Source organism: Garra rufa, chromosome 8 (assembly GCF_049309525.1).
Source record: "Garra rufa chromosome 8, GarRuf1.0, whole genome shotgun sequence".
NCBI classification, from domain to species: Eukaryota; Metazoa; Chordata; class Actinopteri; order Cypriniformes; family Cyprinidae; genus Garra; species Garra rufa.
This window is the reverse complement of record NC_133368.1, coordinates 5258591-5286043: the sequence shown is the minus strand read 5'-3', so window position 1 is coordinate 5286043 and position 27453 is coordinate 5258591. Positions and strand designations below refer to the sequence as shown.

At 37.6% G+C, this 27453-nt stretch overlaps 1 protein-coding gene across 1 annotated transcript; it reads right to left on the bottom strand.

The window, feature by feature from the left end:
- Positions 1–340: 340 nt before the first annotated feature.
- Positions 341–27422, bottom strand: LOC141340940 (uncharacterized). The gene is made up of 23 exons (XM_073846060.1): positions 27282–27422; positions 27041–27178; positions 24907–24984; positions 24757–24827; positions 24508–24673; positions 22137–22243; positions 20742–20990; positions 18382–18562; positions 18147–18290; positions 17793–17941; positions 16580–16729; positions 16286–16442; positions 12909–13055; positions 12607–12716; positions 12051–12204; positions 10541–10734; positions 10247–10374; positions 9314–10133; positions 4921–8152; positions 3103–3306; positions 2955–3014; positions 2656–2727; positions 341–1645 (listed from the first exon to the last, which is right to left on the bottom strand). The coding sequence occupies exons 1-23, from the start codon at positions 27420–27422 to the stop codon at positions 1424–1426; spliced, it is 7074 nt and encodes a 2357-aa protein (XP_073702161.1). The 3' UTR covers positions 341–1423.
- Between the last annotated feature and the right edge of the window lie 31 nt (positions 27423–27453).

The following is a 27453-nucleotide window of genomic DNA, read 5'->3' as shown; positions in this document are numbered from 1 at the left end:
AAGTTGAGCAAGATTAGTCTATAAAAAGGATGTAGAAGAGTTGGCTATGTGGGTGACTTGAAGCCACACAATGTTTCCATACAGAGAGCGCCCCCTGGTGACTAACACTCTGTAACAGTTCATACGAGGTAAAGCAACAAGGCCTCAGGAGCACGACTGCCTTTAAATTACATAACCCTGTCATTATATTCAAGTGCTCTGTAATTGATTTTAAGACGCTGACTTTCATGAGAGGCCGTCACACATACCACACAAATCTGATTGTATGCGTGCTGTTAAAGTGCTTAAATGTATGCATCTTGCGTGTATCCAAAGCAACTTATGGGAGATGTAGGGACACTGTGATTCTAAATAAAGTTTATTTAAAAAAACGAAGATAAAAAAATAACCCACAGTATTGCATTTCATTAAACATATAGCTTATATTGCACACGTAACACTTACAGAATAGCTTTTAAAAGTATTGTAAACACGACTGCAAAGCTTTCAGCTGTGAAATTATCTGACAGAGGTAAACCTGAACTTTGCCATCTAAAATACTTGCCTTAAGCTGACTTTGTAGCTGATCAGCATTTTAAAGAAGTTCACTTCCAGAATGAACATTTCCTGATCATTTACTCACCTCCATGTCATCCAAGACGTTCATGTCTTTCTTTCTTAAGTCGAAAAGAAATTAAGGTTTTTGAAGAAAACATTCCAGGATTTTTTTCCATATAGCGGATTTCAATGGGAGCCAGTAGGTTGAAGGTCCAAACTGCAGTTTCAATGCAGCTTTGAAGGACTCTACACGATCTCAACCAATGAATAAGGATCTTATCTTTAAAAAAAAAAAAAATGCTTATCTTGCATGATTAACTTTTCACCCTTCACTACCTTTTTTAACCAAAGTACGCAGACGAAAAACTAGTGTAAGATGAGCATTTGTGGTTAGAAAGTATATAATTTATCTTTTTAAGAAAATTACAGATTGTTTCACTAGATAAGACCCTTATTCCTCGGCTGGGATTGTGTAGAGCCCTTTGAAGCTGCACTGAAAACTGCAGTTTGGATCTTCAACCCATTGATCCCCATTGAAGTCCATTAAATGGAGAAAAATCCTGGAATTTTTTCCTCAGAAAACTTAATTTCTTTAAGCCTAAAGAAAGAAAGACATTAACATCTTGAAGGATATAAGGATGAGTAAATTATCAGAAAATGTTCATTCTGCAAGTGAACGTCTCCGTTAAGAATGATCTACAACATATTGAAATGCTTTTTAAAAAATACATAAATATATGTAAAGTAACAGTAAAACAATATCAGACCCTGAGTGTGAAACAAATCTGAGGCTCACAGCCAGAATTACTTAATGTTAAGTGCAAAAATATTATGTTAAACTATATAATAGTCATTAGATACGAATGAGTGTTTTATATCTTTAGCTTTAGCTGAGAGACAATCTGAGCTCTTCCTCTCTGATGCTCCTGTCCAGCCTCTGTGTCTCTGACTCCAAAACTGAGGGGACGGGCCGCTGGGAGACCACAGCTAGAGACTCGTTTAGATCCTGCCTCAGAGACGTCAGACTCTTGCTGTTCTTCAGAGAGCGATCTATGAACTCTGCCCTCTGCTGATGATCCACAGCCAACATGAGACGAAGACGATGAACCTAAAAAATTGGGTTTAAAGATGACATATCACGAAAATCTGACTTTTTCCATGTTTAAGTGCTAAGTAGGGTCTCCAGTGCATTTACCAACCATAGAAAATGTGAAAAAAAGACAACCCAGTAGCCCAGTCAGATTTCGCTCCACCCGTGATGTAGAAAGGGGATCTTATTATAATATTACCGTCCCTTAATCTGCACGTTTACAACCAAAGCGCCGTCATTTGTTTTCTCAAGTGACGACGGTGTACAAGTTCTAACGCCATGGAGAAAAGTTGAGCAAAGAATGCTAACTGTTCTGTCTTTGGCTGTACAGACGAGTACAGAACACTAGTTAGAGTCCCAGCCTCAGAAAAGACATTAGAGCAGTGGATTTATTGATTTATTTACTGTATATTACGCTGCTGCCACACAGATCTAATATAAACGTGATTTCTTTCCCAGCTGTTTACCTTCACAGACATAACCGACTGTTTTTGTAACTCATGTGTGTTTTTAACATAAACTTGTGTGTATTTGACAGTTTAAGCGCAATAATACATGAAAGAGAACTAGTTTAGTACTCACATGCATATGCTTCAGATGTGTGCTCTCAGAAAACCGTATATCAGAGGTTTAAACTGATATGGCTTTAAAACACATGATGTCATTGCGACAGACATGATAATCAAAATTAAACAGATGTTTAACAGATCAGAGTATCTGGCATACAAGCTGTAAAGGCACAGCCCTTTTCTGGAAAAGGGGGCGGGGAGCAGCAGCTCATTTACATTTAAAGAGTCATGCATGAAAACATGCATGTTTCTGCTTCCACTCAAAATAGGCATTTTTAAAATGATATAATAAATTATCTGTGAGGTATTTTGAGCTGAAACTTTAGACACATTCTGGGGACACTTGAGACTTATATTACATCTTGTAAAAATGGGCATGGTATGGTCTTCTTTAAGTTCTGAGGCTATTTTATATGCCAAAATACAAATGAACAGTTGTGTTAAGTGTTAGGGACAAACCTGTTCTTCCAGTTCATTGGCTCGGATTCTGAGACGCTTAAGCTCTTCCTTTTCGGTACCATCTGACAGGGCCTATACAGCACAATATTTAACCATTTTTGCTTTTTCACTAGCAATTAACACATAAAAACACAACTTATTGCAATAGTTAATCAAAATATTATATAGTATATAAATAATATTCAATTAAGACTTTAACTTTAATTATACTGTAATAAGAAAAAATATATATTCCATCACACAGAAAGACAACTAGAATAAAACGCAAATGTATTGCAAATGTATTCTCTCCATCATACCAGCACTCCAGCTTCTCTCTGTGACAACTGATGCCTCAGTTTCCCCCTCTCCAGCTCAACCTGGTGATGGCCAAATATATACAGTAATCATGCATATGAATCATACTGACATCATAATATATGGTCCCTTTGTGAGCAGTGCACATACCTGCGTCAGTGTCTCTCTCAGGTGCTGTCGCTCAGTTCGTAGTCTCTCAATCTTCTTCTCTAGATGATTGTTTTTCTTCTGCAGGAGGTTTTGTTCCACCTCCAGTTGTGCCACGGCCCGCTGCATCGCCGACAGGCGTCCCTGCACTGCGGAATCTGTATCCACTTCATTTACGGACTGGGCCTTTGGTTCAAGCTCTTTCTCCTATTAATTTTGGCCAAAAACAATGCATCATAAACTACCAATTCACTGAATATGGTGTTCAAAGGGGACATGCAAAACAGATTTGAAAACTATGCCTGAAATTCAAGAAGCAAGCATAAAATTGTCTAATTTTGAAATTGTCACATGGTTGGTTTCACATTGAGAAAGGTCAGTAAATCATGTAAATAAAAAGTCTTAAAGACACAGTAGCAACAAAAGCTACTGAAAAAGTAATAACTTTTCTATTTTAAGATATTTTAAAATGCAATTTATTCCTATGATGGCAAAGTTGAATTTTCGGCAGCCATTATTCCAGTCTTCAGTGATCCTTCAGAAATCATTCTAATATGCTGATTTGGTGCTCAAGAAACATTTCTTATTATTATTAATTTTAAACCATGGCACATTTTTTCAGCATACTTTGATGATTAGAAAACTCAAAAGAGCAGCACTTATTTGAAATAGAAATCTTTTGTAACATTATAAATGCATTGACTGTCCTTGTTAATTAATTTCTTAAATATATATATATATTAGGGGTGGGTATAGATAATTTTTTTTAATCTAGATTAATCTAGAATGATTATATATACTTACTGACTTAATAAATGGTCCATTTATTTTTTTAGGATCACAATCCCTGCTAAATTGTGAGTTTCAGACACTAGTCTTAATTATATACAAAATAATCAAACTAATTTACACTACAAGTTTTTGGACATAAATATTTTTTATGTTTTTTTTAAGTCTCTTTTGCTTACCAAGTCTGCATTTATTTGATCCAAAGTACAGCAAAAACAGTAAAACTTTGAAATATTTTTACTATTTAAAACAACCGCTTTCTATTTGAATATATTTAAAAATGTAATTTATTCCTGTGATTTCAAAGCTGAATTTTAGCATCATTACCCCAGTCACATGATCCATCAGAAATCATTCTAATATTTGTATTTTTTTATAATAATTTAATTATTTATTATTAATATTATTGTTGAAAACAGCCGAGTAGATTTTTTTCAGGTTTCTTTGATAAATAGAATGTTCAGAAGAACAGCATTTATCTGAAATATAAATCTTTTGTAACATTATAAATGTCTTTATCATCACTTTTGATCAATTTTAAAGCATCACTGCTAAATAAAAGTATTAACTTTTATAATTTCTTTCCCCTCAAAAAATACTGACTTCAAACTTTTTGAATGGTATAGTGTATATACCAACCTCTTTATTTAAGATAAATGCTGATCTTTGAACTCTTGAACAGCAAAATAACATATCAGAATGATTTCTGAAGGATCATGTGACACTGAAGACTGGGGTAATGATGCTAAAAATTAGCTGTAATCACAGGAATGAATTACATTTTAAAATATATTCAAAATGGAATATTACTGCACTATATTACTGTTTTTGCTGTATTTTGGATCAAAGAAACCCATATAAATAAGACTTTTGTTGGTTGATTTGGTTGAAAATAAGGACATTTTTATGTTTTGTAACTAAAATTTTTAGCTTTTGCAGCATCCACACCAGTAGGTGTCTGAATAAAGTCCAAGGCCATATCAGCACAAATACTAGGCATTTTAAACTTAGACATGTCTCTGCCTTACTGACCTGTGACGCATCAGCTTCTGCTCGCTTTCTCTTATGCTCCTGTTGTTCCAGCCTCTCTTTGTAGTAAATCAGCATGGATTCAGTTTTTTCCAAAGCCGTTCTGACACGGTCCCTGTCTTTACTCAGCTCCTTAACTCGCTCTTTCAGAGCATATACTTCAGCGTCCTTCTCTTTGAGGAGTCTGTCCCTCTCCTCCTTTTCTGTAAGGACAGCAGACATTTGTTCCTTTAGCCTTCCCCAGTCCTCATTTTCAGGTGGCCCAGTTTTTATGTTCTCATTTCTCATTGTGGAGTGCAGTTTGTCTATCTCAGCTTGCAGGGTCTCAGCCTTGGTCCTCAGCCTCTCTATTTCCTGTTCCCTTTTTGTAAGGTCCTTTCTTAGTGTGTCCATCTCTAACAACTTGTCATGAGGCTGATACTCAGCATTTATCTCTAGGAAGTCTGATAGAGTACCATGGCCACTATCCATCTTTAGTGCATTGTTTTTCTTTTCAGATTCTCTAAGGTTACGTAAGTCCTCTTCCATTTTGGTCTCAAGCTGTTGTTTCTCTTTCTCCAAGGTTTCCACTTTTTCCCTCAGTATCTTGGTAGTTCTTTTTTCATCGTCAAACTGATTCTGCAATCCAAGTTTTGCTGATTGTTCTTTGTACGCCATTTCTCGAATACTCTCTAAATCAGTTTCTTTGTCTTTCAGCCTCTCTGACAGCAATTCTAGTTGTCTTATGGTTTGCTCTTCCGCTTGCTGAAATTTCTCACTTTTTCTTTTCTCATTTTCATATTTCTCTTTCATCAATTCAATATCCTTTTCCCTTTCCCTCATTGCTTCTCTGAGGAGCTCCAATCCCTCTAATGCACCTTGTTTCTCTTTATTTTCTCTTTTGAGTTCCTCCCAATCTTTACTCTCTCTTCTTCTGTCCTCTCTTAGTCTGTCTACCTCAAGTCTCAGCTCTCTGAATCTGCTGCTCAGTTCCTCTGATTCCCTGGTCCTTTCTGCCGCCAAAGAACTGAGTTCAGTCCTCTGATCTTCCAGGATGTCCATTCTAGCCCTTGCTCTTGTCAGCTCAGCCTCTCTCTGCTCGGCTATGCTGTTGATGGTCACCAATTCTTCTTCTAACTTTTCTTGTTTTATCTGCATTTGTTCCATCTCTCGCAAATGTTCCTCATTTTTCTTCCTACGCTGCTCCTCTTGGAGTTGCAGGGCAGTCTTAAACTCTTGTTTTTGCTTCTCTAAAATCTGGACTTTGTGCAAAAGATCTTTGGCCTCAATCTGAGCAGCCCTAATGCCTTCCTCTCTGCTTCGGACCCACTCATCCTTCTTTTCCTGCATCATGGACCGAAGTCTCTCTCCCTCAAGATGACTCTCTTCTAGCAGCTCCTTCAGAGTTGCCATCTCCTGAAGACCTGCAATCAGCCCCTCTCGCATCTTCTGGTTCTGCTCTTCTCGTTCCTGAGTTTTTGACTTGGTTTGTTCTTTGGTTCTTGAAAGATTAACCACCTGTTCTTGTAACATATCCATCTGTGCAGCCAGTGCTTCTTTCCTTTCTTTTGTGTCGTTCAGCAAAGAGCTTATCCGGTCCTTCTCTCGCCTCTCTCGAAGTGTTTCATCTCTCAGAGCCTCAATCTCCCTCTCTTTCCTTCGAAGTTCTGCTGAGAGATGGTCTCTTTCCTCCTCCAGCTCTCGTACACAAGCCCCAAGTTTTTCCATATGTCCCGCCTTCTCCTCTATCAGGATTTGTTGACCTTTTTGCAGATCCTCAAGCCTGGCTCTCAACCTTTCCACTTCCATTTTTTCATCTCTCAGCTGGGTCTCCAGATGCCTCCTCTCATCTTCAATCTGACTCAAAGACCTCTTCAGTCTTTGTTTTTCCTCTTCACTGTTCTCTGTCCTGGATTCAAGCATTTGTGCTTCCCTTCGGCACTCTTGGAGCAGTTGTGACAACCTTCCCACCTCTCCTAACTGTTCATCCAGTTTTCCCTTCAGTATTTTCACCTCTTTGCCCTGTTCTCCTGTAAGTTTCTTCAGATCTTCAACAGTCTCCCTCTCGTGATTTCGCTCACGCCTGACTAATAGTAGCTCTTGATTACAGTCTGTAAGTCTCTCCTCTTTCTCTCGGTGTTGACGTTTTTCCTTCTCCAGTGCCATTTCAGTCTCTCGTAGACTGTTTGAAACTTCAAGATTCCTTTGCTCGGCTTCATGCAGCTTTTCTCTCAACCTTCTCATTGCTTCTTCCTCACGATGGACTCGGTCTCTTTCGTCTTTTTCTTTTTGTTGTAAATTCCTCTTCAGTGTCTGTGCCTCCTCCTCAGTGTCTCTTAGGAGGCCAGTTTGGCGTTCAAGGTCTTCTTGTTGCTCCATTCTTATCGTCCTGCTCTCCTCATTCTCCTGGTTCAGTTCATCAAACTTCAGTTTCAACTGCCTCAACTCCGCCTCCTTCTGAAGGAGCTCTCCTTTTAGTATCTGCTCCCTATCTCTTTCCTCAATCTCCTGTTTTTTCCTTCTCTCTTCTTCTCTTTCCTCTGAGTTCATCTGGTCTTGTTCCATTTTAGCTAACTTGGCTTTGCACCTGTTGACCTCTTCATGTTCTGATTTGAGCTTCTGTTCAAACACCTTCTGCTCTTGTGCAAGTTTTGCTTGTAATTCCTTTAGCTCACCATCTCTCTCTTCCACCCGTTGTAGTGTCTCTTCTTTTTTTCGAATGACGGCCTCCATTTTGATATTGAGATCTTCTAGTTCTCTTTTCAGTTGTTTCTCCTGCTCCTTTAGCTCTAGTTGCTTCCTGTCCACCTCTATTTGATTCTTTAAGTTTTGCTCCTTTAGAAGTTTAAGTTGTTCGCCCTTCTGCTCAACATCAGCTTCTAGTTTTTCTATGATTACCTCTAATGACTGAACTCTACCTTGGAGATCACCAATACCCTCTTCCCTCTTTTGTACTTCTTCCTCTTTTTCTCTAAGAAGCTCTCTTAGTTCCGTCCTCTCTCTTTCAGCAACCCGGTTTACACTCTCCTTCACTTTTTCTATGCTGTCAGCTCGTCTCTTCCACCACTCCACATTGTCCTTCACCTCTTTCAGTCGCAGTTCGAGAGTTCTCTTTTCTATAGACAGCATAGATTGTAACTGTTCAACATCTTTATCTCTTTCTTCCACGAGTAATGAGATATGTTCTTTCTCTCTCACTAATTCTTCAATTTTGCTTTTGAGGTCTATCAAGTCTCCATCTTTCTGTTCCAACTGTCTTCTCCACCTCATTTCCTTCTCTCTCTCCTGCTCATCTCTTTTCTGTTGTTTGGTTTCATTTTCTCTTATTTTCTCCATTTCTCTTTCTTTCAGTTGAGTGTTGTGTTTCTCTGAAGCTTCTAATCTACTCTCCAAGGACTCTTTCTCTTGTAACTCGATTTCCCGGCTCTCAATTGTTCTCTCATGTGATTGGACTTTCAATTTTAACTCTTCAATATCCTCTCCATTCTTTCGTATTTCATTCTCTTTCTTTTTCATTAAATCAGACATTTTTGCCTTCTCTCTCTCTGTGATCAAGAGGTTCTGACTTTCTCGTCCCACACTTTCTATAAACTTCTGATTTAACTCTTCTTTCTCTTTTTGAACTTCATTTTCTCTCTCCTTCCATCTCTCGATTTCATCATATGCTTCTCTCAGTGTTAGTTCGGCAGTTTTCTGCTCTGCTGCTGATTTTGTTTGGAGTTTCTCAAGTTCTGTGTTTCTTTTATCTAAGATGTCTGAAAGCTCATCTTTTTCTTTTAACAAACCATCAATCTTGTTCCTTAGTATCTCCACTTCTCCATCTTTCTGCTCCAACTGTCTTCTCCATCTCATTTCTTTCTCCCTCTCATGATCATCTCTTTTCTTTTGTTTGGTTTCATTTTCTCTCATTTTTTCCATTTCTCTCTCTTTTAGTTGAGTGTTGTGTTTCTCCAGGGCTTCTAATCTACTCTCCAAGGACTCTTTCTCTTGTAACTCGATTTCCAGGCTCTCAATTGTTCTCTCATGTGATTGGACTTTCGACTTTAACTCTTCGATATCCTCTCCTCTCTTCCGTATTTCATCCTCTTTCTTTTTCATTAGATCAGACATCTTCGCCTTCTCTGTCTCTGTGATCTTAAGGTTCTGATTTTCTCTTTCTACACTTTCTATAAACTTCTCATTTAACTCTTCTTTCTCTCTTTGAGCCTCATTTTCTCTCTCCTTCCATCTCTCAAGCTCATCACACATTTCTCTCAGTTTTAGTTCGGCTGTTTTCTGCTCTGCTGCTGATTTCGTTAGCAGTTTTTCAAGTTCCGTGTTTCTTTTATCTATGATGTCTGAAAGCTCTTCTTTTTCTTTTAATAAATGGTCAATCTTGTTCCTTAGTATCTCCACTTCTCCATCTTTCTGCTCCAACTGTCTTCTCCATCTCATTTCTTTCTCCCTCTGCTGCTCATCTCGTTTCTTTTGTTTGGTTTCATTTTCTCTTATTTTCTCCATCTCTCTCTCCTTTAGTTGAGTGTTGTGTTTCTCCAGGGTTTCTAATCTACTCTCCAAGGTCTCTTTCTCTTGTAACTCGATTTCCAGACTCTCAATTGTTCTCTCATGTGATTGGACTTTCAATTTTAACTCTTCGATATCCTCTCCTCTCTTTCGTATTTCATCCTCCTTCTTTTTCATTAGATCAGACATCTTTGCCTTCTCCCTCTCTGTGATTTTGATGTTCTGACTTTCTCGTTCTACGCCTTCTATAAACTTTTGATTTAACTCTTCTTTCTCTCTTTGAACCTCATTTTCTCTCTCCTTCCATCTCTCAATCTCATCACATGCTTCTCTCAGTCTTAGCTCAGCTGTTTTATGTTCTGCTGCTGATTTTGTTTGGAGTTTCTCAAGTTCTGTGTTTCTTTTATCCAAGATGTCTGAAAGCTCTTCTTTTTCTTTTAACAAACCATCAATCTTGTTCCTTAGTATCTCCACTTCTCCATCTTTCTGGCCGAGTTCTGCATTTAGAGCTTCTCTCTCTTTTTGCCATCTTTCTCTCTCTGTTTTGCTCTCCTCTGCTTGTACTTTGTTTTTCTGTGATTCTTGTTCAACATCTCTCTGAAACCTCTTGCATTCAGACTGCCAGTTTTCTATCTCTTTTTTACTCTTCCTTCTTTCCTCTGTTGCTTCTTTTCTTTCCCTTTCTCTTTGTGCTGTCTCTCGTTCCAAGTCTGTCTGTAGACACTGAATCTCTCCTACACAATTAAGAGAGAAAAATGTTAATTACATTTTAATCACACACACAAATACACAAATATATTAATTCAGTAAAGTGAAAAGCAAGTTTTTAATAATAAAACAGTCTGACCTTGCAAGACATCTTTAGTCTGTGTTAGTGTTTCCACCTGTGTTTGAAGCTGACTGCACTGCACCTGCAAACCTGAGGCCTGTTCTTGAACCTGAGCAATCTGCTTCTGGAGGCATGCTACCACATCTCTGAAGAAAGACAGCAGCAGGTTAGAAACTAATAGGGGATTGGTTTAACCAATCGATTCTGATCGAGTTCTACAGCTCATAAAGCTTAAAAAGACTAGTATGAAAGAAAACTATTTATTTATTTTTTGAGAAATACTTTTTTTAAACAAATAAACACAGACTCTACCTGAGTTCCTCTTTGACCTGTGTGAGTTCCTCCTTCTCTCTCTCCAGTGAACATGCTGTGTCCTCTAGTCTCTGGCTCTCTCTAATTAGGTCATCTCTCTCTCGTTCGGCTCTTCTCTGCTGCTCTGCTGCTTGGAGCAGTTCTGCCTGGACACTCTGCAACTCCTTCATTATAGTGCTGCACTGCTCTGTTAACTGACAAACAAACACATGTCCATGAGTAGACCACAAGAAGTATTTGAAAAAGGAGAATATGTATACAGAACAATATACACTAAATCCCATAATTTTAAAGAACCTAGGGTGACCAGAACTCAATCAATAGTCTTTCTTATGGAATGCACATGTATACGTGTTTGTGTGGGTTGGTCTGTTTTGTGTTTCAGAGCCTACTGGATGAACAACTTGTCATTCTTCATCACGGAAGATATATCACAAGGATACTTGCAAAGACAGGTATTTTGACATTTACTAGGGCTGCCCCCGAATAGTCGACTAACCATTAGTCAAGGAGAAGAGGCTTGGTCGAACTAAATTTTTTTAGTTGCTTAGTCGCATAAAAAAAATTCCACAGGAAGTGGCGAAATCATGCAGTCAGAAACAGACAGATTGTTAACAGCTGGTCAGTGCGGTATATAGTGCATCAGGCAAGACATCCAAATGCTGACCTATCATTCATCGACCTCAAATACGGCTTTTCATCTGAAAGATGTATGAAGTAGCAACTTTACTTGGCAGCTTAATCTAATGTTAACCTAGAAAAATGTGCGCTGTTCAAGTGTCTGTGTGGAGTGTGGAAGCTGAACAGTAGAAACTGTGTATACTTGCCTTACAGACATGAAAAATATATCTATAGAGACTGAAATGTCTACTTTTAAATGAACTACTTTTGCATTCCCAGATTATGCAATTTGTATGAAACATGCATACAGGCGCATCACTACTGAGATGACGAGTAAGTGTCGCAGACTTCATTTCTTAAGCCAAAAACAAAGGAAGCACTTTTTTTTCAATAAATTATTAAAACAGTCTCTTAATGCAGTCTCCTTGCTGTGTTTTCCTGACACATACCTAATTATTATACCCAGCTGTGGCAAGCTTTTTTGCATGAGTTTGAGCGTTATGGGGCTATGTTATTAAAGGCTCATTAAAGGCTCATTATTATGATTTACATGGTTTATTAAAAAACGTGCGACTAATAGTCGACTAATGCTTAAAATTAACAACTACTAGTCAACCAGAGAAATCTTTATTTCTAGTATTTACCAAAAAAACTAAAATAACTCAATACTGTTCAATACTCCTGCGTTCTATGAGCACCGTCTTGATGTGTGCGCCTGTCTGACAGCGATCAGTCTCTCAAACTGTGCACGCATATAGCAAAACGAGTTCTCTTTCGCTGCACCTTGCACCTAGTTAGAAAAAATTGTTTGCTTTTTCAAAAATGCACTTTACTTTTTTTGTGTTCTGAGTCTAGTTTTCAAGCAGTCAGTATTGTCTGAGTTTCTCACCTCTGCAATCTTTTGTTCGTTATTCTTCTTCTCTTCTGTGAGAGAAGTCACGTCCCTCTCTCTGTCCTCCCTTTCAGTCTCCAGCACATTCTCCAGCTCTCTCTCTCGGTCTCGGAGCTGCTGCAGAGTTTTCAGATCCGTCTCTCTTCGTTCCCTAGAATGCAGTGGGATCATCAACACAATTGCAGTAAAGAATCACTGGCTGTGAAAACACAGGGCAGCATACTACAGCCAAATCTAACAGCTGCTGAGATAAACTCAGACATTTATAGTGTCATCTAAAGCCCCATGTATTCATTAGTATTCCTACCAAACTCATACAAGCTCATCAGGGACATGATTAGCTGTTATTTAGAGTCACTGACACACTTCATCTACAGATTTTAAACTGGCTATTACAAAATGATATTTTACTTAGGCAATATAAACAATATATCAAGATATTCTTAATTTAGTAGTGTTATATGAAATTCATTATTTTTGTTTTGCATTTCATCATTTAGAAAAAAAAAAAGCAAAAATGCAAAATATGTCCCTCTGTATCACAATGCCGCACCTTAATTCGTTGGTCTCTAGAGACGTGGTCTTCACATCCCTGCGCAGACCTGCCATCTCTGCGCCACATGCCTGGATCTGGGCCTGGGCTTCTGCCACCTCCGTCTCCAGCTGAGGGGTCAGGAAAACAAAAATCACACCTCTCATCCCTCCATCCCAAACCTGGCCCTACCAGCAAGTGAATCTGGCGCTGGATCAAGTAATTAAAGGCAAGAGGCCTGTGACAGCTTGCGGGGATTTGGTCATGTCCCTAGGTAGTGTAAGTGATCTATGCTAAAGATGGGCTAAACCTGCGTGCCAGACCTGCAGAGCATGAACACTGAGTTCTCTCTTGTCCTTGGCCAGGGCTTCATTTAAAGTAGCCATTTTCTCTAGGGCATCTCGACCTTCTGCCAACTCCCTCTTGAGCTGGGTTTGACTGGAGGACAGGGCCAGTAAGGACTCCCGTGCCTGGAAGGGAGGAGAGAGGAAAAAATAAAGGACAACATAAAGGAATGACTGAGAGGTTTGGATGGGTGACAAAATACAGTATGGGAAATGACACAACTTGGACAAAACTCCATGGATTCATTTTAAGGTGGAATTACCTGATGTCACAGGGCTGGTGTGTATAAGTTTTGGGCGAACTGACACAACTGTGTTGCTTATGTATTTATGGGCCATTCTAAAGAAATGTTTCAAAGTCAGAGTTGGAAAAGTTTTGAAAAAAATTTATTTTTCCAAAAAGAAAATTGTATAAAATCCAAGGTACACATTTCTAGTAATTGTGCAGTTAATTCTCATTTTGTATTTTCAGAAAGTTTTAGAATATTTGTCCTTTTCTGAAATTTGTCACTACCGATGCAGTGTAATAATAATTTGATTAGAAGGGTTATATTGACCTACAGTGCCTATGGAAAATCATCATACCCTGTGACTTTTGTCACATTACACCCTCAAAAAAAGAGTTGTAGAAAGACACAAGTTAATAGAAGGCTACAAAAACATTTGAAAGGCTTTAACTATCCTGTGGAGTACTGTTCAGAGAATCATTAAGTGAGAAATCGTATGGCACAACCAGCACATTGCCTAGATCAGGCTGTCCATCCAAAGTGGAAGACAGAGCCAGGAAGACTGATAAAAGAACCTACCAGGAGGCCAAAGGCAACTTTGAAGGAATTTCTCATTTCTCAAAAGAAGCCTTTCTCATTTTTTCCATGCAAAACATATTTGGAAGAGTCTGATACCTTCTGGCAAATGGTGCTATGGTCTGAAGAGACCAAATTTGACCTTTTTGGACCAAACACCAAGCATTATGTTTGGCGAAAAGCAAACACAGCACACCACCCAAAACACACCATACCTACTGTAAAGCATGGTGGTGGCAGCATTATGTTGTGGGGGGTGTTTTGTATTAAAATTTTGCTTACATCTACATTGTAATTTATTTATTTTTTTTGCTATTTTATTAAAAAAAAATTTAGAGGTATATCAAAAACAATTACATTTTTAACAATATTTCAAATGTAACGTAAGAGATTTGTTGCATGTTAGATCCATTTTTTCTTTGTAAAAGGCAAAAAGTAGTTTATACTGATATCCAAGTTAAGGATTCATTAGTTTGAATATACAATGACCCAAAAACTATCATAACATCTTAGTTGATAATTCAGTATACTTGATTTTTGACAAAACATCCCATGTTTTGGTGGTGACTGCACATTTCCGGTAGTGAAAGTAATGCTTTGGTAGTGACCACATCACATTACAGAATTTGAACTTGCATACTAAAACACTAAAACATAATAAAAGACAAAAAAAAAGGCATAACTGCACTAAAATTCAGTTTATTTACACAAAATAAAAGATTGTGTTCCCTTTTGTCACTACTGAAACAATGATGACATGTTTTGGTAGTGGCTATTTCTGTAGTGATATTTTATATGATAACACCCAAAAAAACAAAGATGTCACTTCCAAACAACCATCTCTAAGTGTTTACAGAGAATGGTCCGAAAAAGAGAAAACATCCAGTGAGTGGCAGTTCTGTGGGTGAAAATGCCTGGTTGATGCCAGAGGTAAGAGACTGGCCAGACTTTTCAAGCTTACAGAAAGGCAACAACACCTCAAATAACCACTTGTTACAACTGAGGTATGCAGAAGAGTATCTCTGAACGCACAACACGTCCAACCTTGAAGCAGACGGGCTACACTAGCAGGAGACCAAACCAGGTGCCACTCCTGTCAGCTAAGAAGAGGAAACTGAGGCTACAATTCACACGGGCTCAGCACAATTGGACAATAGAACAAGGTCTGAACGTCACTAATTTCAAATGGCCTCCAAAGTCACCAACTCTTAATCCAAAAGAGCATGTTTGGGATGTGGTGAAAAAGGAGATTTGCGTCATGGATGTGCAGCCGACTGTGTGATGCTATCATGTGTTGTGGCAAAAATCTAATGACTCTCACCGTATAAGAGACAAATTCACTCTTAGGGTATTTTCAAAGACTTATTTCTTGCAAGAAAGGTCAAACAGTCATACAGAAACACAGGTTGCTGCAGAGTGTGACAAAAAAGGGAGAGTTTCCTCCACTTTTATATCTCTTCCCTAGCCTTCAAGGTTACATCTCCTTACACACATAGTAAGGAAACAGAGAAACACATTCTACTATATCATCCCTGCTGAAAAAACCAGCTAAAACCAGCCTAGGCTGGTTGGCTGGTATTAGCTGGTTTAAGCTGGTTTAAGCTGGAAGTAGCTGGTTTTAGCTGGTCTCCCAGCCTGGCCAGGCTGGTCAGGCTGGTTTTAGCAGGTGGTTTTTCAGCCTGACCAGCTAAGACCAGCCTGACCAGCCTGGCCAGGCTGGAAAAATGGCCAAAACCCCTCTAAAACCAGCCTGGCGGCCAGCTATGACCAGCTAAAACCAGGCTGGTTGACCAGCTAAAACCAGCCTAGGCTGGTTTTAGCTGTTTTTTTCACCAGGGATACTCCCAAGGCTTAAACCTTTATGTTTTGGGGCCCTGATACCTTTACCTCATGTCATCTTCAGAGCAGGTTTAGATAAAGCAGAAACTTACAGAACGTTTCATAAGCACATATGATAAGTAAAATGAACTTTTCTTCCACACATGTCAATATGAACCAGAACCTCTGGGGAATGTTTTATGTACCTTGTTGAATCTATGCCATGAAGAATTAAGGCAGTTCTGAAGGACCATCATTCAAAATGTTTGGGGTCAGTAAGATTTCTTCCTTTTATTATGAAACTAAATATTTGTATTCAACAACAACGCATTAAACTAATCAAAAGTGACAACATGTATAATGTCACAAAAGTGTTCCACGTCAAGTAAATGCTATTCTTTTGAACTCTCTATTCATCAAAGGATCCTGAAAAAAGTAAGTTTCCACAGCAGCAGTAGAGAACACAGCTGGCTACCATAGATGAGGTTTTTCTGAAATTGTGAGAATGATTTGTGGCAGTCACACCTCTCTCCGCTCTATCTATTGTTTTCTTCCTGTAAGAGTTGGCGCAGAAATTTGTAAATTGTATGGGTCTGACTTCTGGTCTCATCCACATCCAGCTAGCTTTAACTGCACGTTGTTGTTCTTCTTGTTATTTCCCTATAGTGGATAATGAACCGGAAGTCTCGCCCATGAGCTTACTTACATGTTGAAGAAAAAGGTGTATTGGTTTACCTTGAGTAAAGAATCTTTTGTGTCCACCGCCTCTTGCTCAGCTCGTGCTCTGTCCAGCTTCTCTCTCTCTAGCGCCCCCTGCAGGCTGTGCAGCTCCAGACGGGTGCGGGTCTCTCTCTCACACAGCTGTGCTGTCTCTAGCATCTCTGCCTCCATGCTGATTTACGAATAAACCTCATCAGAGTTATTTACCAGCAGAATTTAGCTTGATGAGCATGACTGAACAGGACTCTAATGACACGCACATAAATGAATTCTGCATAATGTTAAGGGCTGATTGATGGAGAAGCGTACCGTTTCTGTCTTTCTCCCTCCAGCTGGATTCTCTCCTCCTCCTCTTTCTCTCTCTGTCGTCTCAAGTGTTCATTCTCCTGCCTCAGCTCCTCGGCGAGTCTCTCAGCCTCTTCTATCTGACTGCGCAGACTAGTCACCATCTCCTTTTCACTGTCACACACAATACCTATATATATTATTCTTATATATTCAGCTATGTCAGTTTATAGCAATTTCAGCGATCAGCCAATACTTAGTCTTGGTTTTATGTTTTTTTTATATTTGATCAAAATATAAATATATATTTTAGCATATATTTCATTATTTATATTTTTATTGATATTTTTGTAGTTTTATTTATTATTTGATCAAAAATATGATAAAAAAAAAACACTTATATTGTGACTAATATTACAATTATAAATAATTTATTCCTGTGATGCAAAGCTGAATTTTCAGCATCATTACTCCAGTCTTCATTGTCACGTGATCCTTCAGAAATCATTCTAATATGTTGATTTGATGCTCAAGAAACAATTAATATTATTATTATTATTAGCAATGTTCAAAATATCAATATTTTTGTGAAATCATGATACATTTTTTAGGATTCTTTGATGAATAGAAAGTTCAAAAGAACAGCATTTAAGTGAAACAGATTTTCTTCTATTATAAACATAATATTACACATGCATTTACTGTCACTTTTGATCAATTTAACGTGACTTTGCTGAATTAAACTAGTAATTACTTTCAATAAATGTCTTACTGACACCAAACTTTTAACGCTACTATAAATTTAAAAGAAAACACTGTATTCACTTATTTTAATTTTAAAGTAAAAGATACGGTTCATTAGTTAAGTACATTTGTTAACATGAACCAATAATGCACAATTCTTCCACAGCATTTATTAATCTTAATGTTAATTTCAACATTTACTCACAAGTTTTGTTTTTTAACATTAGTTAGTGCATTGTGAACCAACATGAACTAACAATGAATAACCAACTGTATTTTTATTATCTAACATTGACAAAGATTAAAAGATTGTTCATGTTAGATAATACATTAATTAATGTTAACACCTTATTGTCAAAGTGTTACCATATATTGTGAATAACCTAAAAAGATGCTATATTTCAACATACTTAGATAAACCCTAAAGGTACCCTTCAGGAATATTAAAAAGTAAAAGTGTGTTTGTGTGAATATATATAATGAGATTCTTTACCTGTTCAGTAGCTCTTGTGTGTGTTTTATCTGCAGTGCTCCCTGATTTGTTTGTTCCTGAAACTCTGCTCTCTCATTCTCCAACAGCATGATTCGCTGCTCCAGTGATTCTTTCTCTGTTCCAAGTCTACGCAAGCTTATCTGAGCATCCTGACAAAAAGATTGGGCATATTATGGGGGCTTGGTTTAATCAGCCAAATAAGATAGAAATTTTAAAGAACAAGTTATTCGATTTAGATAAAAGACAATGAAACCTTTGTGTTTGTATGGAAAACATGCACTGATGAATTGTTCACAATTCACAACATTTATTAAGAAAATAAACCGGCTCAATTCTGATTTAACACCGACCAACCTGTACTTCCTGTTGTCTCAACTGCAGGGCTGTCTCAGCTTGAGCGATGACCGAGAGGACAGAAGACAGTCCTTCACTGGATGCATCATCTGAAGACAGAGAGCTTGCCTGTCCGCTCATCTGCTGAGAGCTGAGAATCCTCGACTGGACAAAAAAAAAAAACAGTGAATACATGAATTCATTCATGCTTCACTAAAATAACAACAATTTATTTTCTGTTCTCAGTCGGACTCACCAGTGTTGTGACAGCATGCCTGACAGACTCAAAGTTTCTCTCCATTTCTATCTGTCTCTCCCACTTCCTTTCTTGATCTCGTTCTCTCTCCATCTCCTGCCTGTGTCTCTTCTCCATCTCTGCGTCCTGCTTCTCCCGTTCAGTTTCAAGAGCTTGTATTGTCATATTCAGCTCTGTGATCCTGAAAAAAATCAAAGTACAACATCATAATACTGAAACACTGTAATTGATACAGAAATTGTAACTAATACCATCTTGTAAATTCATAAGTAAACATTTTTTGAATGATGGTGTAAACAGTTTAAGTATGGAAGCTCGTTTTTGCCACTGAATAAAAAAATTAAAAAAGGTAATTGCGACTTTTTATCTAAATCAATTCTATTTTTCTTGCAATTTCAAGTTTACATCTTGCAATTCTGACTTTTTGTCCTCACAACTGTGAGATATAATAACACAATTGTATATTATAAAGTCAGAACTGCAAGATATAAACAATTCTGACTTTTTTTCTTGCAATTGAAACTTTGAATCTCGTAATTTATAACTCGCAATTGCGAGTTTATTTCATGCAATTCTGACTTTATAAATCGCAATTGCGAGTTTATAGCACACAATTTTATTTTCCAGAATTGCAAGTTTATATCTTGGAATTCAGACTTTATAACTTGCAATTGAGAGTTTATTTCATGCAATTCTAACTTTATAACTCGCAATTTAAAGTTTTTATTTCACAAAATTTTATTTCCCAGAATTGTTAGTTTATATCACGCAATTCTGACTTTATTTCTCAGAAATGCAACTTTGAATCTCGTAATTCTGACTTTTTTTCTCACAACTGTGAGATATAAATGCACAATTATGAGTTACATTTAGGGATGCACCGATCCTTATCGGCCGATCACTTGCGCGTTTTGTCAGTAAAGCCGGTTCTGTAATCAGCGGTAAATGCCATCAGGTGCGTGATTTCACGTTGAGCCGTATATACTACACACAGCCGTTGTTTACCGACGAGCGGCGCACATTCACACTGATAATGAACATTGATTTGCGCAGCTCGTCGGTAAACAACGGCTGTGTGTAGTATATACGGCTCAACGTGAAATCACGCACCTGATGGCCTTTACCGCTGATTACAGAACCGGCTTTACTGACAAAACGCGCAAGTGATCGGCCGATAAGGATCGGTGCATCCCTAGTTACATTATCAGAATTGCTAGATATAAAGTCAGAATTGCATGATATAAACTCAAAATTGTGAGACATAAAGTCAGAATTGCAAGTTTTAAAGTCCAGTTCTGAGGAGAAAAAAAAAAAGACTGATATGTTCACAGAATTGCGAGTTTATATCTCACAATTCTGACTTAATAACTCACAATTGTGAGTTTATATCACACAATTCTGACTTAATTTCTCAGAATTGCAAGTTTATATTTTGGAATGCAGACTTTATAACTCTCAATTGCGAGTTTATATCACGCAACTTTATTTCCCAGAATGGCTAGTTTATATCACGCAATTCTGACTTTATTTCTCAGAAATGCGAGTTTATATCTCACAATTCTGACTTTATAACTCGCAATTGTGAGTTTATATCACACAACTTTATTTCCCAGAATTGCTAGTTTATATCACGCAATTCTGACTTTATTTCTCAGAAATGCGAGTTTATATCTCACAATTCTGACTTTATAACTCGCAATTGTGAGTTTATATCACACAACTTTATTTCCCAGAATTGCTAGTTTATATCATGCAATTCTAACTTAATTTCTCAGAATTGTGAGCTTATATCTTAAAATTCTGACTTCATAAATCGCAATTGCGAGTTTATAGCACACAATTTTATTTTCCAGAATTGCAAGTTTATATCACGCTATTCTGATTTTATTTCTCAGAAATGCGAGTTTATATCACACAATTCTGACTTCATTTGTCAGAATTGCAAGTTTATATCTTGGAATTCGGACTTTATAACTTGCAATTGCGAGTTTATTTCATGCAATTCTAACTTTATAACTCGCAATTGCAAGTTTTTATTTCACAAAATTTTATTTCCCAGAATTGTTAGTTTATATCACGCAATTCTGACTTTATTTCTCAGAAATGCAAGTTTATATCTCACAATTCTGACTTATAACTCTCCATTGTGAGCTTATATCTCACAATTCTGAGAAAAAAGATGGAATTGCGAGTTTGTATCACGCAATTCAAAGAAAAAAAGTTAGAATTGTGAGATAAGTCGCAATAATTTTTTTAAAATTTCTCATTCAGTGGCAGAAACAGGCTTCCATTGTTTATATATATATGTTGTGAATGCTTCAAATAATGCAGTGAAATTAATGCATGAATCCTATATAGACCTGTTCCTTAGTTCCAGAGTTTCTGACTCTAGGTCAGCTTTTAATTCAATCGACTTCCTCTCCCCTCTTTGTTCATGACTCAAATCATCAAGAGACAGCGGCCCCTGGGAGGAAGAGAGAGGCCGCGTTGTAGTGGAGTGGCCTACAGAGGAGTCATGGTGCAGCGTGGGAGCTGATCGAGGAGAAGCCCATACAGAAAGGAGAGATGAGGAGAGACGAGAAAACTCTGCTCTTAGCTCCCACAGGTCTCTGCAGCACAAAAACACATGTACACTTAACGGAAGGTATAGAAAAACAAGGACGCATTAAATTGATCTAAACCTCTAAACGCTGTTCTTTTGAACTTTCTATTCATCAAAGAATCCTGAAAAAAATGTATCACAGTTTCCACAAAAACATAAAGGAGTTAAAGGATTGGTTTACAATTTTCTGATAATTTACTCAGCCCCATGTTATCCAAGATGTTCATGTCTTTCTTTCTTCAGTCGGAAAGAAATTAAGCTTTTGAGGAAAACATTCCAGGATTTTTCTCCATATAGTGGACTTCAATGGTGACCAATGAGTTGAATGTCCAAATTGCAGTTTCAATGCAGCTTCAAAGGGCTCTACATGATCCCAGTCAAGGAATAAGGGTGATGAATCATTCCCCCCCCCCCAAAAAAAAAAAAAAAAAAATTGATATATTCTTTATCAACAAATGCACGTCTTGCACTAGATCTGCAATCTCACACATTATGTAATCACATTGGAAAGGTCAAACGTTTGAGTTTCTTTGCACGTTCACTTTGTAACCACTGGGTCGGTCCTTCCACCTATGTCCCTCGTGACCTTTTCAACATGATTACGTGATGCATGAAGTCGAGCTAGTGCGAGACAAGCATTTGTGGTTAAAAAGTATATAAATATGTAATTTGTTAAGAAATTACCAGTTTTTTTCTAGATAAGACCCATATTCCTCAACTAAAGCCCTTTGAAGCTTCATTGAAACTGCAATTTGGACCCGTTGGCTCCCAATGAAATCCACTACATGGAGAAAAATCCTGGAATTATTTCTCAAAAACCTTAATTTCTTTTCAACTGAAGAAGACAGACATGAACATCTTGGATGACATGGTTGTAAGTAAATTATCAGGAGATTTTTATTCTGGAAGTTAACTAATCCTTAAATATTAACACTATTAAGCATTAAATATAAAAAAACATTAAAGTTTTCAACATTGATAAGAAGAAATGTTTCTTGAGCAGCAAATCAGCATATTAGAATGATTTCTGAATGATTGTGTGACACTGAAGACTGGAGTAATGTTGCTGAAAATTCAGTTTTGCATCATGGGAGTATTTTACATTTTAAAATATATTTTTGAATAGAAAATATATAGTTCCATATGTCCTCACTTGTCAGTAGCAGTCTTCAGAGAGTGGCACTGGCGTTTAAGAGTGACTACACGTCCCCACAGAGTCATCAACCTGGTCTGCTCCTTCCCTATGTAGCTTGTCAAAGCCTGTGTTCAAAATAATAGCACGACACAATTAATAAAATTACTTGTTTCATAAATAAAATATTGCATCAATAAAACCAGTAAATGCCTATTTTGCATTGTGGCTCATCTGAGGAGCACAGTTTGTCAGAAACATGTGGTAGTACAGTCAGTGTATGCCACAAACACTCATCCATCTGCGTCTGTCATTGGAAGAACAAGAAAAAAACAACAGACCAAGTGCAGCAACATCTCCCTCCCTACTATATTTACAGAGTGTTCTCTTTATGATAATGATAATGTTCACAGCTGCAGAGGTGTGAGAAAACGCTGAATGTATTCAGACATCTGAGGGATGCAATCATTACTGCATGATAACAGCATATTCAAATAAAATGCATTTTAAACATATACTTCTTAAAATGTAATGTGAGGTTATTCAAAAAAAGCTAACAAAGCACAGAAGCATTCATCTAAAGAAAAACTTGAGCCAAAATCTCTACCTTTTATGCAAACAATTATCATTTATGTTTATAGTTATATCTTTATATTCTGTGAAACACCTCTGAAATGTCTTTTCGCTCTTATCTACTAATGGAGCACACACACACACACACACACACCCAACTATGTGTGCCGCTGCGCAGTTGCTCGGTGACAATATATTACAGCACATTCCCTAATGCACTGATAAAATCCTCAGGAAAAACTGAGCCATTGCTAAGCAACTACCGAAAGCTCTTAAACCTGCTGGAAGGCCACGTACACACTGCAAATTTCAGGACCAGCAAGTGAATTTAAAGCTGCACATTGAAATTACTGTAATTACGTTAGGTGACAGCACAGAGAATTTGTTACATTTACATCTTAGGACTAGGACTATGGATTTTGCTCTGGCAAATGTCATCACAAAAGTCAAGTGGGAGAAGGTGAAGCTTACATAAACTATACATTTCTATTAGAGTCCCTATTCCAGCTTAAAGGGATAGTTCACCCAAAAATGAAAAATCTGTCATTAATTATTCACCCTCACATTATTCCAAACCCGTAAGAACTTTGTTCATCTTCAGAACACAAAATAAGATATTTTTGATGAAATCCGAGAGCTTTCCAAACTTCCATAGACAGCAACTTAACTGAAATGTTCCCAGGCCCAGAAAGGTAAGGACATCATAAAAACAGTCCATGTGACATTAGTGGTTCAATCACAATTTTACAAAGATACGAGTATACTTTTTGTGTGCAAAGAAAACAAAAATCACTACTTTATTCAACAATTTCTTCTTCCCCAAATCACATCCTCTGCCATTATTGTGAGTACCACAAGAATTGTTAAATAAAGTTGTTATTTTCTGGGAACATTTTAGTTGATTTGCTGTCTAAGCAGGGTTAGAAAGATTGTGGATTTCATCAAAAATATCTTAATTGGTGTTACAAAGATGAACAAAGCCCTAACGGGTTTGGAACGACACAAGGGTGAGTAATTAATTACAAGATTTTCATTTTTAAGAATATAAAAAAAGAAAAAAACAACATTAAAACTGTTTACAGCTTCATACCTTTCACTGATGCTTCCAATGTGTTTACAGTACATTAAACAATTATGATTTTATAATTATCTTATGTGTGTGTGAGTAGTAGAGAACTAAGAGTAGTTCACTTTCAGTAAAAAAATTTACAGGTAATGTACTCACCCCCTTGTCATCCAAGATGTTCATGTCTTTCTTTCTTCAGTTGTAATGAAATTATGTTTTTTGAGGAAAACATTTCAGGATTTCTCTCCACATAATGGACTTCTATGATGCCCACGAGTTTGAACTTCAAAATGCAGCTTTAAAGAGCTCTAAACGATCACAGCCGAAGAAAGAAGGGTCTATCTAGCAAAACGATCGGTTATTTTCTAAAAAAATTACAATTTATATACTTTTTAACCTCAAATGCTCGTCTTGTCTAGCTCTGTGTGTACTCTTAAAAAGTATGTAAATTGTAAATGTTTTTAGAAAATAACTGATTTAAACTGCATTTTGGAAGTTCAAACTCAGGGGCACCATAGAAGTTCACTATATGGAGAGAAATCCTGAAATGTTTTCCTCAAAAAACATAATTTCTTTACAGCTGAAGAAAGAAAGACATGAACATCTTGGATGACAAGGGGGTGAGTACATTATCTGTAAATTTTTGTTCTGGAAAAAAAACTACTCTTTTAATGTCTCAGAATCAAATCTCTAAAACTTAACTAACAAACAAACAAGAACATCACAAATAAGCTGCATATATTTATTCCTCACCTCTTTCTCTTTTTGCCAATCGATTTCCTTCTGCACCACCTCCTCCACCGCTTTGGACCAATCAGCTGTTAGCTTCCTAAGGTCGTCCCGCAGGGCTTCATTAGCTTCTGTTGATTGGCTGAGCTGACTCCGCAGAAGACCGCTGACCTCCGAGAGCCCCAGACATCTGTTCCGTTGAACAAACACAACTCAGTCACAGCAATTCAAGCACTGAAGACATAATAATCTTTATTTACACTGTTCCCGCACCTCTGCTGTTCCTCCTCCAGCCTGATGAGGGTGCTCTCCAGTGTGTCACTGCGTTCATCCCGCAGCATCCTCTGTGAAATGCACATCGTTAATGTTAATGTGGTGCTCACAGATCTCCAGGAAAACATTGAGTATTGTTGTTTGTCTCACCTCTCTGATCCTCAGCTCTCGCTCTTCGCTGATCGACTGCTGCTCCAGAGTCTGACAGCGAGCTCTGTACTCCAACACCTGACATGCATGAGCACATTAATTACCAGTGAGAGACTGTTTGTATTGACTGCAATATGATTGGTCCTCTTATATGGCTAGGTTAATGAGCCACTCACATAAACAGCACTTTTATTGCCCTAACAATACAGGTGGGCACAACTGGCCATCCGTAGTACAAGACAATCACTTGTTGATAAAAAGTACATAAATATGTAACTTTTTTTTTTAAAAATGATCAATTGTTTCACTAGATAAGACTCTTATTTATTTGCTGGGATAATGTACAGCCCTTCGAAGCTGCATTGAAACGGCAATTTGGAGCTTCAACCCATTGGCCACCATTGAAGTCCACAATATGTAGAAAAATCCTGGAATATATTCCTCAAAAACCTTTATTTCTTTTTTAACTGAAGAAAGAAAGACATGAAAATCTTGGATGACATGGGGGTGAGTAAATTATCAGGAAATATTAATTTAACCAGGGTTCACGCACTTGAAGGCATTTAAGTACATTTGAAAAAAGACATTATATATTATTTAGCAAGCCTGTAACCACCTAAATCAATATTAAAAAACAGCATTTTTGTCAAATCCAGATAATTTGCCAATGTAAATATCATGTTTTTTTTTACATTTATGACTGTTATAGCAGTCTGACCTCCCTAAAACTTTGCATGCTTGTTTAGAATCATCTGTGGCATGTGCTCACCAGGTTTTGTGACGTTTTGAGGTTACGTTTAGGCTTTATAGGCTTTAGAGTATATTTGGACAGGCTACTTTTCTAAACGACCCCATTATAGGTTCCCAAAGGGTAAATTTCAACATTTTTTGATAATTATTGACCTAGACAGTCCAGAGAATTGTACTGCATCTTTTTTTTTCCAGACTGAGTGAAAAACCTAGGACTAGTTCCCAAAGATATCAATTAACAAATGGTTTGATTGAGAGCAGTGGTTCAAGAGGCAAAGTTGTTCGTAATGAGAAGGTCTAGCGTATGGTATGAATATTGTGTGTACGTGTGAAAAAATGTGCAATATACAATCGTTACTCGAAATACTGCCCTGTTGGGTGATTTCATTCAAATTTCTTACAGACCTTTATGGCTGTGAGTCAAACACAGTTAACCTTGTCTATAATAGGTCCTCAAACATCATCGGCCATGTTTTTTTGTTGTCTTCTTATTGACACTTGTGACACTTTATTCCAAGATTTTAATAGGACAAATGGTTGCTTTTTTCCTCTTATAGCGCCGACAGGTGGCCAAGTTCTGTGACATGACCTTAGACTGAGCTCTTACAAAAGTGTTCTGAGTTTGGCAAAGATATCTCATTCTGTTCAAACGTTATAGCTGTTTTAGTAAAAGATGCCCTGCCCCTTTCAAATATTTTGCCATCACTTTGCGACGGTAAGTCGAAAGTTCAACTTTTTTGAATAATTATTTATATTCACTCTCCGGAGAATCTTCCTGAACTGGTTTGATTCTGATTAGGCAAAAAACCTAGGACTAGTTCACAAAAGTAGATTTTCAAAAAATCCAAAATACCCCAACATTTTTAATCCGAATTATGAATGATTTCGTACTCTTGACTGCTGTAGTCCCCCTGTCAGGCCTATTGGGGCAAGCATTAGTCATGTTGTAGAGTCTTTACAACTTAGGTTTGGTCTGCACGAACAGTTGTACATGGACATTTCTGATGCTCCATAGCCAGCTATCAGCTACGCACTTGTACCACTAATTAATCAGTTTAGTATCTACACTAATTTGAATTAGTTTAGTTACTCATTTTAATCTGATGGCTTCCTATACTGTTGTGGAGAGTGACTGCATTGGATGCAAAAGTTGGAGAACCAACATCACTTGACAAAGTTGCTGTTGTTCATGTCATGCAATGACTATTAATTATTAATCAATTCCAGTCACAACATTTTAAATGAAATGTTTTTAAATCTGAGTTAGACCAATACAAGGTCCATGTTATGAATACAGAAAGATAAATTCCTACAGAGACCTTCACAATCAGTATCAAAGCAGTTTTATAAAGCATAATTAGAGCTGCAATGAAGTTGCTGTGACCTTGTTCTGAAGTTTGTGAATGAGCAGAGCCTGTCTGGCTTCTCTCTCCCTGCCCTCTCTGAGCTTCCTCCGCCATTCTCTCTGCTCGTCGTCCAGACGCATTGATAATGACAGAGAAGGGTCCAGCGTCTGAGACAGCTAAATACCATGGGTACAAACAGACAGACAGACAGATCAACAGTTTGGCATGTGTATACTCTGTTATTGATGCACCCAGATGGGTCACTGGCTCCCTCCTTACCCTGTCAGTCAAAGCTTGAGCTCGAGATTCAAGCTCCTCCCTCTCCGCTCTGCTCTCTGCCAACTCATCCTGCAGACGTGATAACTCCGCCCTGAGCTCCGCTCTCTCATCCTGCCAGCCAATCAACATTTCGGATTCCATTGCCAGCCATCAGCTGTGAAAAATAAAAATA